At 43.6% G+C, this 14,325-nt stretch overlaps 2 protein-coding genes across 2 annotated transcripts in view; both read right to left on the bottom strand.

Moving 5' to 3' along the window:
* The window catches only part of LOC130472817 (zinc finger protein 436-like), a 248,869-nt gene that overhangs the window by 98,101 nt on the left and 136,443 nt on the right, over window positions 1-14,325 (bottom strand). The gene's annotated exons all lie outside the window — the stretch shown is intronic.
* LOC130491835 (ATP-dependent RNA helicase DHX15-like) lies at window positions 11,359-13,653 on the bottom strand. The gene has a single exon (XM_056865645.1). The coding sequence runs from the start codon at window positions 13,651-13,653 to the stop codon at window positions 11,359-11,361; it is 2,295 nt and encodes a 764-aa protein (XP_056721623.1).

Genomic DNA, 14,325 nt, shown 5'->3' with positions numbered 1-14,325 from the left:
AAACTCAGAAAGAAAGAAACTCAGAAAGAAAGAAACAAACTCAGAAACTCAGAAAGAAAGAAACAAACTCAGAAACTCAGAAAGAAAGAAACAAACTCAGAAACTCAGAAAGAAACAAACTCAGAAACTCAGAAAGAAACAAACTCAGAAACTCAGAAAGAAACAAACTCAGAAAGAAAGAAACAAACTCAGAAAGAAAGAAACAAAGAAACAAAGAAAGAAAGAAAGAAAGAAAGAAAGAAACTCAGAAAGAAACAAACTCAGAAACTCAGAAAGAAAGAAACTCAGAAAGAAAGAAACAAACTCAGAAACTCAGAAAGAAACAAACAAACAAACAGAAAGACTTTCCCATTACCCCCAGCTCCCTGACGCGCTGGTTCTCTACCTGCAAGATCCCACGCCTCGCCCAGGGTTCCAGTTGTCTGTATACAGCCTAAGCTTTCAACCATGAAGCTATCAAAGCTTGGAAGAGGAGGAGCTATGCAAGGCAGGGACCCGCCTATACTGAACTTGGAGGTTGGCGAACAGGCAGACATGACCCGCCCTGGTGTTGCTTACGCGGGGGAAACCCCCGTTTAGATATTCAGCAGCGGAAGAGCTTTTCCTGGACGGTACCGCCTTAGTCTATGGGTAGGGTTGCCAACTTCGAGTCGGGGAAACACTTGGAGATTTGGGGGGCGGAGCCTACGGAGGGCAGTGTTTGGAGAGGGAAGGGACTTCAGTGGGGTATAATTCCATAGAGTCATCCTTCCAAAGCAGCTGTTTTCTCCAGGGGAACTGATTTCTGTTGCCTGAGGCTCAGTTGTAATCCCAGATCTCCAGCCACCACCTGAAGGTTGTATTCAAAAAACAGCTAATAAGTGCTTACAGGAGTGAAGAATTCAAAATATGGCACTTAAACAGAAATATCCAAATCAGGAGAGTCACGATGCAAAACTTGCAGTTAGAGTAATGTATTGGAACATTAGAAACACAGCCACTTCTAACGCAACAAATATACAATTAGAACAAAGTTCCAATACAAATACAAATTGTAAGCATATGCCGGCAGCGCTCGGCTAAATTCAGTTCGTAATCTGTGGTGTACTTAACAGTCACTTCATACAGCACCGGGAACCAAGAGTAGAGTAGCAATGGAAATCCGGTAAAGTTCCATTTCGTATAGACTTTCTCTTACTTTTGTCGTCCCAAGAAAGAGGAAAGGCACCCTACTTCAAATTTTGAATGAATATTGCACGGAACCACCTGAAGGTTGGCAACCCTATCTGTGGGTAAACCTGTTGCATTGTGCTAACTTTCTTAGAGGTAAAACTCCCTGCATGCAGAAAAAGAGCCTATTAGGAAGGAAAACAGACTGACCTGTTCCCATTGACATACTACAACAGCGTGGTGTAGTGGTTAAGAGCGGTGGTTTGGAGCGGTGGACTCTGATCTGGAGAACCGGGTTTGATTCTCCACTCCTCCACATGAGCGGTGGAAGCTAATCTGGCGAACTGGATTTGTTTCCCCACTCCTACACACGAAGCCAGCTGGGTGACCGTGGGCAAGTCACAGCACTGTTAGAGCTCTCTCAGCCCCACCTACCTCACAGGGTGTCTGTTGTGGGGAAGGGAAGGCGATTGTAAGCCAGTTTGAGTCTCTCTTAAGTGGTAGAGAAAGTCAGCATATAAAAACCAACTCTTCTTCTCCTTCTTTTGTGGGGTTATGTAGTTCATTTTCTTTGCCAAGGAAAGTTCAGACCTGCTCAAAGGTCCAGGGAGGCATGGACCACTTTTTGCTTTAAGGTGCCTAGCTGTAATAAAAATAAAAAAGCATGACAGGTTACTATAAAAAAGCATGACAGGTCACTATGGTAATGTAACATTATAATGATCTATTGCAACAGTGTACTCTTTCCCCCATTTCATTTTTTTAATGTTAGCCCTTTTGTTGTGGTGTTACATTGGGAAATGTGATGGCTGTACAGTTCTCCTTTTAAAACAAAATCTGGGAACTAGAACATTCTAAACACCCTTGGGCACAACCCCTAACCCCCATTTCCCAAACAAAATTGGAATGGCTGTCTATTCTTCCAGTTTTCCTCCACTTCCCCTTCCTCATGGCAAAGTTTAGGCCAGGGTTCCCCAACATGGTGCCCATGGGTGCCATGGCACTCACCAACAGCTTTCCTGGTACCCACCGAATGTTTTTTTGAAATGTGTGGAGGAAAATGGGGCTCCTGTGTCCGTGTGTGTGGTTGGCTGCACCTCCTATGGTGTCCTTTTTGTAGTTGCACCCACCATCCTGTGTCAAAATTCAAAATACCCCCAGGCCCAAAAAGGTTGGGGAGCCTTAGTTTAGAGCACTGGTTCCCAACCAGGGGTCTGTAAACCCCCAGGGGTCCGCAAGAACGAAATTAAGGTCCGCGAAACAAAGTTATAAACCCATAATAAATTAATATTTTCAATTAAAAGTTCTCTATTATAAAAATATATATTCAAATATTATTCTAAGTTTAATGTTTAACTAACAGTTATGATCAAAGTTTATTTTCAAATTGTTGGAATTTTTATTTTGAACCTTGGGGTCCCTGCACCGAACAAAAAAGTCCTAGCGGTCCCTGGTCAAAAAAAGGTTGGGAACCACTGGTTTAGACAGTAATCTCCTCAGGGCAAAAACCTGTCTTCCTCTACTCTGGCAAGTACCATGCTCAATGACAATGCTATAATAATAAATAAAAAGCGACTGGCATTGTGTAGGCATCTCCAGCTGTTGGGGGAAAGGAGAGAGTCATCATTCCACCTTTTACTGGAAGTTCCAAAAGTCCTTTCCCAGCTTCTTGCAGACATGAGAGGATTATTATCACCATATTTTTCCTGATCTTTAAAAACATTCTGGCATGATTTCAAGACTGGCCACTCTACCGAGCAAGGTTTGATAGCTTCCTCCAATTGAAGTGATTCCTTCTGTAACAGAAGAGCCACAAATATGGGGTAAAACACTTTCTGCCCCAGGAGTGTAATACCAAAATTTGCAGCCCCACAGGGTAATTGTTGGGTTTGCAGTGCACTCTGTGCTGGCACAGAGGTGGTATGGTGCTCCTTGCTGGTTAGTAGGAGGAAAGCTGAGAAACAAGTTGGTGTGGGACACCTCCCTCACACATCAGCACCAGAGAAATACAGATGACCCTGGCCAGAGAAGGAAAGACCCCCTCAAGCCTCAGGCAGCCAATATGCAAGCAGACCGTTCTGAAGACAGGAAGAGCCTGAGACCCTGAAGAGCTGCTGCCCATCTGAGTAGAAGATACGGACCTTGATGGACCAAGGGTCTGATTCAGTAGAAGGCAGCTCCATGTGTTCCTGTGAGCCTGGCTGCAGATCCTCAGGCAGGACAGACCTTGATCCTATTATATCCGCCACATGAGTGACGGAGGCTAATCTGGTGAACTGGATTTTTTCCCTACTCCTCCATATGAAGCCAGCTGGGGGACCTTAGGCTAGTCACACTCTCTCAGCTCCACCTACCTCACAAGGTGTCTGTTGTAGGGAGGGGAAAGGAAGGTTATTGTAAGCCGGTTTGATTCTTCCTTAAGTGGTAGAGAAAGCTGGCATATAAAAAACAGCTCTTCTTTTTCAAGGGAAAAAAGACCCAACATTTTATATAGAAACTGTGGTTACATCCAGTTTTTATCAGGCCTCAAACTCCTTTGAAAGTCAATGAATGGATCATAGCTCCTGGTTCGAGGTAAACCACAATCTCCCTACACCTATTTTGAGCTGTGTTTTGCAATGTACCAGAGGAGCCCCCAAACACCACCCCCTTCCTTTCTTGCAATGCACATTCCTGGGTGGTTTTTATGACAAACCTCCAAAAGTGGATCCAAGTTTTAAGGAGGTGAAGCTGCAACTGTGGGAATACAGATGGACCCTGATGGATTGTCAAGCCATCTTTCAGATTTAACTCCAAACCAGTCCACCAAACCTCTCACAGACAGCATCTCTTCCTAGATGGCTCTCCAGGCAACACCATGAATGTTACAAACAGAGATTCTGAATTTTGCATCAGACTTTTTACTCTCTGCTAGAATGGATGACCTGATATTCTTCACAATATGAGTTAACTTGATTCGGTTTGGGGGGTTATGCCCTGCTCATAACCTAATTCTTGTGTAGTTTTCAGTGAAATAATTTAATAAATAAAATGGCATTCCTCCACATCTTGGCTCCACAAGGGCAACAGTATGCAGGGACACCTGTAGGTTTCTTTTGCTTTAACCAGGAAATCACCAACGCCCCTTTCTAAACTTCCAGATTGAATCTCACTGCCACAGCCATTAACTCCTGCAGTGATGTTTGCCCTTAGGAAGAATAGATTTTGATACCCCACTTTATCCATCTTCAGGCCCTGGGAACTGAACCCAGGTCTCAGTTGACAGAGAGTCCACCAGGCTGGGGTCAGGGATGAAAAAGCTGTGGCCCTGGTTGAGGACAGCTGGGTTTTTCTTAGGCCAGGGGCCACCAGGAGGTTATTTCCAGATGAGCACAATGCTCTTTGGGGTGGGTGTGCAATGAGAGAGATGGTCCCTCAGGTGTGATGGTCCCAGACTGTTTAGGGCTTTGAAGGACAATAAAAAATACCTTGAATCTGATCCAGTACTCAATCTGGAACCAGTGCTGCTGGCAGAGCACTGGTATTATGTGTGCTCTCTCTCTCTTTTTTTTAATAGAATTTTTATTAACTTTTTGAAGTAAAGAAATTACCGGGGGGGGGGGATTTTGGCCATTTGTACAAAATATATTACTTTGTCTCTCCAATCCTTTAAAAGAAGCCTAGTTTCTCCCTTCCAGGATTTAGCTAGTATTATTCTTTCAGCCGCAAAACTATAATGACAGATCGACTTATCTGCTTTCTCCATTTCTTTTGGTAATAGGCAGAATTCCGGTTTCCTTTTTATGTTCCCGTAGATCAAATTGTTAGTTTCTCTTACAACCTTTTTCCAAAAATTTTTAACTAGTAAGTTAATGTATTACTATATTCTACAAGGGGGTAGTACTAGGCATATCAACGTTGAACAACATTTATGTAATATTTTCCCTTTTTTCCCTTCTGTACCCTGATTTATTATTGAAAATCAATAAAAATATTTATATAAAAAAACCATTTTTTAAACTAAATTGCAAGTCCACCAGGCATGGAAAAATGTGCCTTTTTGTTCTGTACATCTCCAACATTTGTCTGAAATAGAATTGTCCATTTTGGCCAATATCTCTGGGGTTATATACCATCTGTAAACATCTTATACATATTCTCTCTTATATTACTAGCAATTGTAAATTTAAATTCTTTTTTCCAAAGTCTTTCCCAATCTTCCAGATGAATATTATGTCCTATATCTACTGCCCATGCTATCATAACCTTTTTGACTCTTTCTTGTTCCAGATTGTATTCTAATATCAGTTGATACAGTTTGGAAATCATACCTTTATTTTCTGATTCTAATATTACCTCCAAAGTTGACTTCTTATCTATAAACCCTACCCTTTGATCTTTTTGAAATATATCATTTAATTGGAAATATTTAAACCAATCTAAAATACCTAATTCTTCCTTGCTTTTTAATTTCCATTGACCATTTTCATACTGTATATATTCACTATAAGTCTTACAGTGAGGATCCATATTAGGACCTCTTCTTGAAAAAGCCTCCAGAGGTCTAAGCCATCCTGGAGTTTTAGCTTCAAAACCTCTCTTATATCTCTTCCAAACTTGTAATAAACTCGCTGTTATAATATGATGCTTAAAATCTTTATTCACCCTGTGTTTATCATACCATATATACGCGTGCCAACCGAATCTCATATTATGTCCTTCTAAATCTAATAGTCTGAGATTTTCTAATAAAATCCATTGTTTTAACCAGACAAAACAAGTCGCTTCATAATACCATCTTAAATCAGGGAACACCAAACCTCCTCTATCTTTGGCATCTATAAGATTTTTTATAAGAGATTCTATGTCTATTATTACTCCAGATGAAATTCACCAACACCTTTTTCCACTGTTGGAAAATCTTAGTTCCTTTCAGAATTGGCAAATTCTGAAACAGGAACATCATCTTTGGAAGAACCGTCATCTTTATTATGGCAATCCTGCCTAGCTATGAAATTGGTAATTTCCCCCAACTTATTAGGTCTTTTTTGATTTTTTCCCATATTTTCACATAATTATTTTGGTATAAATTTATACTACACTTAGTGATCCAGATACCTAAGTATTTAATTTTACTCTCTAGTTTACAGCCTGTTATTAAAGATAATTCCTGTTGTTGTTTGATTGTAAGATTTTTCCCTATAATATTTTATCTGATCCGGTACTCAACCTGGAACCAGTGCTGCTGGCAGAGCACTGGTATTATGTGCGCTCTCCAAGGGGTCCCGGTAAAGACCAGCGCCACTGCATTCTGGACCAGCCTCAAGGGTAGCCCTGTGTAGAGCAAGTTACAGTAGTCTAATCTGGAGGTGACAGTTGCATGGATCGCTGTGGCTAGTTCAGGGTGAGACAGGAAGGGATCCAGCTGCTGTACTCTTGTGAAGATGGTAAAATGCCGTCCTGGCAGTATTCCTGCCCTGGACCTCCAAAGAAAGGGAGGTATCCAGAGTCACCCGCAAAGTCCTGATAGTGGAAGTTGGAATAAGCTCTGTCTTTGATGGATTTAGTTTCAGACAACTCTGCTTTAACTGCTTCACCCCAGCCTCCAAACGCATGACCAGCGTATCTGAGACAGTGCCCAGCTGGCCATCCATCCAGAGATATAGCTGGGTGTCGTCAACATATTGATGACATCCCAGCCTGAAACTCTGGACTAGTTGGGCGAGGGGATGCATATAGATTTTGAAAAGCATTGGCGAGAGGAACGCCCGAGAGACTCCACATACCAAAGGGTATCATGGTGAGACCCTCTCCTTTAGCAACACCCTCCGTCCCCAGTCTGAAATCAGCCATTGAAGGACTGTCTCATATAAACCAATATCGGCGAGGCGGTGGGTCAAGAAATCATGATCAACCGTGTCAAAAACGGCTGAGAGATCGAGTAGCAGCATTGACCCACCCCAATCCAGCTTTTTACGGAGAGGGTGACCAGCACAGTCTCTGTTCCATGGCTGGGTCAGAAGCCAGACTGAAATGATCCAGAGACGATGGGCAAAAACACATGGTCGCTTTAGCCTCCTTTATTCCCTGTTTCAGGCAGGATCGAACGAGTGTGTTTTCGCCAAACTGCGTTCGATCCTGGCTGAAACAGGGAATATAGGAGGCTAAAGAGACCATTCGTTTTCGCCCATGCGTCCTCCAGAGAAGCCTGGAGCTGTTCCACTGCTGCTCCCTCAGCTCCCTTACCTAGAAGTGGAAGATTCATTCTATAAAATGAACTATGCTATGAACTTTTTTGAGCCAAGCGTGGAGAGGTGGAGTCCAGCCAGCGTCCCCCATGGTTGCCTATTCATGCACACTTAGGATCAACTGGTAGGCAGGAATTTGAAGATGCTATTCGCAAAGCTAGCCAAATGTATCTAACACAAAAGATTGTGGATGGTTGACAGACAGAGATGGCAATCTTGCCACTGATTAGATGAACGAACCACCATTTGCAGTCTTAGATAAGTTATCTTGCAAATGTGTGAATACTTGTCAGCTGCCAAACTGCTTATGGCTGCCCTATGGACTTGCTTGCACTGCTATGTGTAAATTACAGACACGTAGCCCAGGCTAGCCTGATCTCGTCAGATCTCAGAAGCTAAGCAGGGTCTGGCTAGTATTTGGATGGGAGACCACCAAGGAATACAGGCACTGGCAAACCACCTCCGTTAGTCTCTTGCCATGAAAACCCCAAAAGGGGTCGCCATAAGTCGGCTGCGACTTCACGGCACTTTACACACACAGCTATAAGGAAAAAAACAGATGGGGACTTTGCAGTAGAATTAGAGGACTCAGAAGATGATTTTAGTAATAATAAAAGTTTGGGGAAATATTAGATGTTAGCAGTTGTGAAATGATAATGTAAGATTTTTAAATAAAACATATGACTACTGATTTATATCTTGCATCTCAAAAATGATAATGATGGAGACGTTATTAGTATTTGTAGGGGAGTTTATTAGCTTTCCAGGTTATAGCTCAAATTAAAAAAGGGAGGAAACATTTCAGCCATCTTGATGACATCATAAAGTAGGGGATGGGATAATAAAAAGCTTAAGCTACCAATCAGAATGGGTTTATCACATAAAATATAATACATAAACATACACCTTTCAGAAAAACAAAGAAATTTGCTACCTTACCTGATACCAATATTTTTGGCTCTTGGCCCACAGACTATTTGGGAAACTTCAGAGCAAAGCAGTGAATATCCCAGAAAGTGGCAGATGGGAGACAACATTGTGTCGGTCTCCCAAAAGCCCCATTCCAGTTCAGATGCAAAATCAGAGGAAAACCTCTGTGTGGAAGAATCCTAGGCTTGTCTGGATTAAATTCTTGGGCTGCAGTCCTTAGCATACTGTCAGGTCCCAGGACCAGAGGCAAGAGGAGCATGGTCAAGAGCAGTCCGAGTTCAAAGCCAAGGTATTGAGAGAGTCCACTGGCAGCAGTTTCCAGATCTTCTACTCCCGAGGAAGCCTCAGCAGACTGATCCCTGGCAGGAGCTTCAGCGGGCTGACCCATGACAAATACTTTCTATTAAGCAACTCTCAAACAACTCAAAGCAGTTAACTTCTGGATAACCATACTTTGTCCCTTTTAGTAGTTAAGTGTAGGTTTGCAAAATTGTGATATGTTTTCCCTTCATGTTCTCAGTCCAACAACAGCCATAAATTACGAACAGTGAACAAGCTCATATTGTGTGTTTGTGTGTGCCGTTAATTCGCAAATGACTTATGGAGACCCTGCAGGGTTTTCAAAGCAAGAGACTAACAGAGGTGGTTTGCCATAGCAATCCTCTGCATAGTGACCCTGGAATTCCTTGGTGGTCTCCCATCCAAATACTAACTAGGGCCGACCCTGCTTAGCTTCCAAGATCTGATGAAATCAGGTTAGCCTGGGCCATCCAGGACAGGGCTAACTTTAAGTGTACATAAATTTAAATATTTGCACATCAGTAAAATTTGGGGGAGAATTTTCCCCAGAGGTAACTTTTACTTTTCATTTCAGCTAAAAAAAAAATGTTGCTAACTGATATTATAGTTGCAAGATTTGGGATATGTACAAGGATTGGCTGCTTATTTGATGTTCCTTTGCTTCCTCAGACATTTTGGATTCTGGACTTCACCTGCCGAAAGGTACATGTCATGCACTAACCAGTTATTTGTAAAATAAAAAGCTTTACCTCTGTGTTCTTCTACATGTTTTTGCAGTGATAAGACTATCTGGACATTCTCAGTCCCCAAACCCTTACCACACCTGCCCCAGCAGTTCCTCTAGGCTTCATTCTGAGGAAGCCAGTCAGGATTTATCAGGGTATGGAGCAGGTGAACTCTGGGGGGATGGTTCTTGTAGGCTATCCGGGCTGTGTGACCGTGGTCTTGGTATTTTCTTTCTTGACGTTTCACCAGCAGCTGTGGCAGCCATCTTCAGAGGAGTACTCCTCTGAAGATGGCTGCCACAGCTGCTGGCAAAATGTCAGGAAAGAAAATACCAAGACCACGGTCACACAGCCCGGATAGCCTACAAGAACCAATGAACTCTGACCGTGAAAGCCTTCGACAATATTCTGGGGGGATGAACTGCCTCTTTTCATTTCAAATGAAGAGCCCTGCTGAATCAGAGGTGTGGTCCGTCTAGTCCAGCATCTCACAAAGTGGCCAACCAGTTCCTCTGGAGGGCCAACAACAGGGCACAGAGACTGAGGCCTTCCCTGATGTTGCCTGCTCTAGTATGCAGAAGTTCCCTTTAGTCACCATGGCTAGTAGCCACTGGTAGATCATCCTCTGTGAATCTGTCTAATCCCCTTGTAAAGGCATCTGTGCCTGTGGACATCAGTACATCCTCTGGCCGCAAATTCCATGTTTTAATCACTTGTTTCCTTTTGTCCTGTCTTGTCAATTGTACCTTGGTCCTGAAGCACCTATTTCTCCCCAGAAGTCACAGATAGCTGGTTCACACACAGAGTTTCAAGGGAACATAAATCCCACTGTTCTTCCGGCCCCCAAGTTACCTACACTGTGAAGCACAGAAACTATTATGGTTTTTTTTTTTTTTTTTTTGGTTTTGATTTCTGGGAGACACCTGGAATGACAGAAAAGGAGGAATATATACACCTTTAAACAGATAAATAAAGACTTGTTCAGGTTGTGGAGGATATTTCCCTCATCAACCTGCTGTTAGCCTTTGCTGAGAATTCAGGCCCACTCCTATCAGAAATGGACAAATTCTGGCCAAGGGAGAACATCCGAATCCTGAATGTAGCCCTTGGAAATCCTAATGATTTGAGCAGAAATGTCATTCTTGGGATAGATGTAGGATCAGTATGAGATCCATTTTGAAACTTCAACCCATTCTGTGCATGTGCTCATTTTTCTGTGGGCAGGGTGTTTGTATAAGTGTTTTTCCACATATGATTTTTTTTGTTCATAACATTGGGTGAAATATACATTGCTGTTCACTTCTCTCTCAGGATACTTCTTTGATAGAGGATATGGGGGACAGGCTGTATTCACATGGGTTGCTGCTGTCTCTTCAAGCATAGGGAGTCTGTTCTGCATTTAAAAAGGTAAAGGTCCCCTGTGCAAGCACCCGGTCATTCCTGACCCATGGGGTGACGTCACATCCTGACATTTACTAGGCAGACTTTGTTTACGGGGTGGTTTGCCAGTGCCTTCCCCAGTCATCTTCCCTTAACCCCCAGCGAGCTGGGCACTCATATTACCGACCTTGGAAGGATGGAAGGCTGAGTCAACCTTGAGCCAGCTACCTGAAACTAACTTCCATTGGGATCGAACTCAGGTTGTGAGCAGAGCTTGGACTGCAGTACTGCAGCTTACCACTCTGCGCCATGGGGCTCTGCGTTTAGACCTCCTTAAATAGGATGGGAAAGAAGGAGAGCCTGTGCGTCCAGGCGAGGGTTAAAACTAAGAAGAAGAAAAGGGGAAACCTGCTTCACTTCTGTCTCCTCATCTCCCCCAACAGCAGCAAATGTAACTCCGGACTCCCAACTTATCCTGTCTGAAGATCAGAAAAGTGTGAGACAATGAGAAAATTTTTGAGTTTTGTCTACCAGTCCTGAGAGATTTGATAAATTTTGCGATGTGATCAGACATGAGGGATTTACAACTGGCCATCATTTCTGGAACGTCCTTTAGCATCATTGCTAAACTTCAGTCCAAGGAATACTCACAGTACAATACATACAGGATCTACATTGATACTGTTTTGGCCATCATTGGCCAACTGTCTTTTCGCTTCACACTGTGGGAAATTGCTCATGTCATAATATTGAGGGGCAACTTTCACCAACCATTCTGGCTTGATGTCTGTACAAGTGCGTATGTAGTTCTTTGTGGTAAGAGTGAATTCATTATAAAGCACCCATTCAGGTTGTTGATCAAGAACTGTGGAAGGATGCAACTGCACTACCTGGTTGTCTTTCACTGTTAGGTACTGTCCTGTCCGTTCCAAATGTGCCACCTGCATAAAGTAACCAGTGACCAACGCTTTCCTTATATTGATGTAATAGTCTCTGCTTGTGAAGTCTGTGCTTCTACGCGGCAAATTAAATCTGTCCATGATTCGTGACAGCTGCTGGCGTACATTGTCTGCAGACATCAGGGACCTGTAGCTAATGAAGTTGTCATAACACCACTGAACTGATTCATGATTTTGTTTGAATGCATGATAGATGTTCAGCAAAGTCAAATGATCTCCGTCTATGTGGGCGAACCTCATCTTGGCTTCATCTGCCGCTTTCTTGGCTTCCGTGGGACGAACAAAACACGGTGGGACCGACAACATGGCAGTAATGGATAGAATCTCATTAGAACAGTTGTAGTCACAACTTGCAATAACCATTTTAGCCAGCTGTGGATTGAGTGGAAATTCTGCCATCATGGAACCCAATTCAGTCAAGTCTCCGTCATCATTCAAAGCAGCCAGGTAATCCAAAAGCTCTAGGGCTCTCATCAAGGTTTCTGGAGCCGGTGGATCCATAAAATCAAAGTGAACCAAGTCATCTATGCCAAGTTTCTTCAGCTGTAATATCACAGAACCCAAATTAGATCTCAGAATCTCTGGATAGGTGTGGTCCTGCATCTCTGTTTTGTACGCCTTCTCTGTATACAGTCGAAAACATTTTCCTGGTCTAGTACGGCCAGCGCGGCCAGCCCTCTGCTGAGCAGAAGCTTTGCTTATTGCAGTCACCAAGAGAGATTCTACTCTTATACGAGGATTGTACACCTTTTGCTTAGCAAATCCAGGATCAATGACAAACACAACACCATCTATGGTTAATGATGTCTCAGCAATATTAGTAGACACAATCACCTTTCGTCCTATTGCACCACTGGGTTTTTTAGGTGGGGGCGGTTCAAAAATCCTCCACTGCTGCTGTGGTGGAAGTGCCGAATACAATGGAATGATTTTAATGTCACCAACTTCAGGGCCCAGATCATCAATGTCACGCTTTATTCTCTTACAGGCTTCATCTATTTCCTCTTGACCGGTAAGGAAGAGAAGAAGGTCTCCTTCCTCCTCTTCGCACATATGAATCTGGATTACCGTTCGAATAGCTGCCTCCAGGTAATCTCTCTCTGGTTCCGGAGTATAAAAGATCTCCACAGGATATGTACGACCGGGGATAGTGAGGAGAGGACAGTTCTCAAAATAAATTTGAAACTTGCCGGCATCTAGAGTAGCACTCATAACTATAACCTTTAAATCAGACCTTTGCCTTACAACCTCTTTCAAAACTCCCATCAAAATATCAGTAGCCAAAGATCTTTCATGGGCTTCGTCAAGAATAATTACTCCGTAACGTTCCAGCAAAGGGTCATTCATAGCTTCACGCAGTAACATACCATCAGTCATATACTTGAGAATGGTTTTTGCACTACTGCAGTCTTCAAATCGAATGGAGTAACCCACTTCTTGGCCCAACATCACATCCATTTCGTCAGCAACCCGCTGTGCCACGCTCATGGCGGCAACTCTCCTGGGCTGGGTACATGCCACACCTCTCTTTGGCCCCGGCAGTAATCGCATGTAGTCAACACACCACTGTGGGATCTGTGTTGTTTTACCAGAACCTGTCTCACCAACAAGTACAAAAGACTGGTGCCTGATAAAGATATCAGTAAACCTTTCCTTATACTCCCAGACAGGGAGCTGAAGCCGCTTCGTTAAAATCTTGTAATAACAAGGTGTGTATGGTAGGTTTGTGAACGGGTTTATACCCTGTGGCAGTACAGCTGGCTTTAAAGACAGCAACCCAAAACAAGCAATGAGTGCAGAGTTAGTAGAATCGAGTAAATGCTTTTCCTTATCTTGTTCCCTCTCACGGTCTCTGTCTCGGTCTCTTTCTTTGGAGGTGTCATTACGATCCCATTCATGATCCCAATCCTTCCCATCGGAGGCGGCGTGCTCCTTGCGGGAAGCATAGTCTACCCCCAGGTCGAGGCGGTGGCGCTTAGACATGATGGTGGTAGCAGCGCAAGGAGGAGCATGAGTCACAACCTCTTGATTCTCAGCCTGAGCAAATGAGAGCTGCAGAGAACAACAGAAGCTGAGATATGTGGGTGGGAGCATGAGTGATATGCCAAAGGGGGAGAGACTCTGACAGAGGCCCTTAATGCACCTGGACCCTTTAGCTATGTGGACACAAACACAGCTGGGGAATGTGGACAGAAAAGGATTTCTTGTAGTGTCATAGAGCTGTGGAAGGGCCGTGGCTCAATAGTAGAACATCTGTTTGGGATGGAGAAGGTCCTGGGTTCACTCCCTGGCATCTCCAGTTGAAAGGATATGGTAGCAATTGATGTGAAAGACCTCCACCTCCGATCCTGGAGAGCCGTTGCCAGTCCGAGTGGACCTTGACAGATCAAGAGTCTGACTCTCCCTCCCCCCCCATAACGCTCCTCTGATTTAAACTGCTACCTGACAGCTGCTTTGTGCAAGTGGTGGACACATAATTGAACCAAACCTGCTTGCATTCTCCACCAGCCCTGAGGCAAACAGCAACTCAAGGATAGTGAATGAAATAGAGAAAGCTGTATGTGTGTGTGTGTGTGTGTGTGTGTGTGTGTGTGTGTGTGTGTGTGTGTGTATGGGGGGTTAAAACTGGGAGTCGGGCACACCTCAGCCATGCAA

The sequence above is a fragment of the Euleptes europaea genome, chromosome 1 (assembly GCF_029931775.1).
Source record: "Euleptes europaea isolate rEulEur1 chromosome 1, rEulEur1.hap1, whole genome shotgun sequence".
In the NCBI taxonomy this organism is placed as follows: domain Eukaryota; kingdom Metazoa; phylum Chordata; class Lepidosauria; order Squamata; family Sphaerodactylidae; genus Euleptes; species Euleptes europaea.
This window is presented reverse-complemented; position numbering and strand designations above follow the sequence as displayed.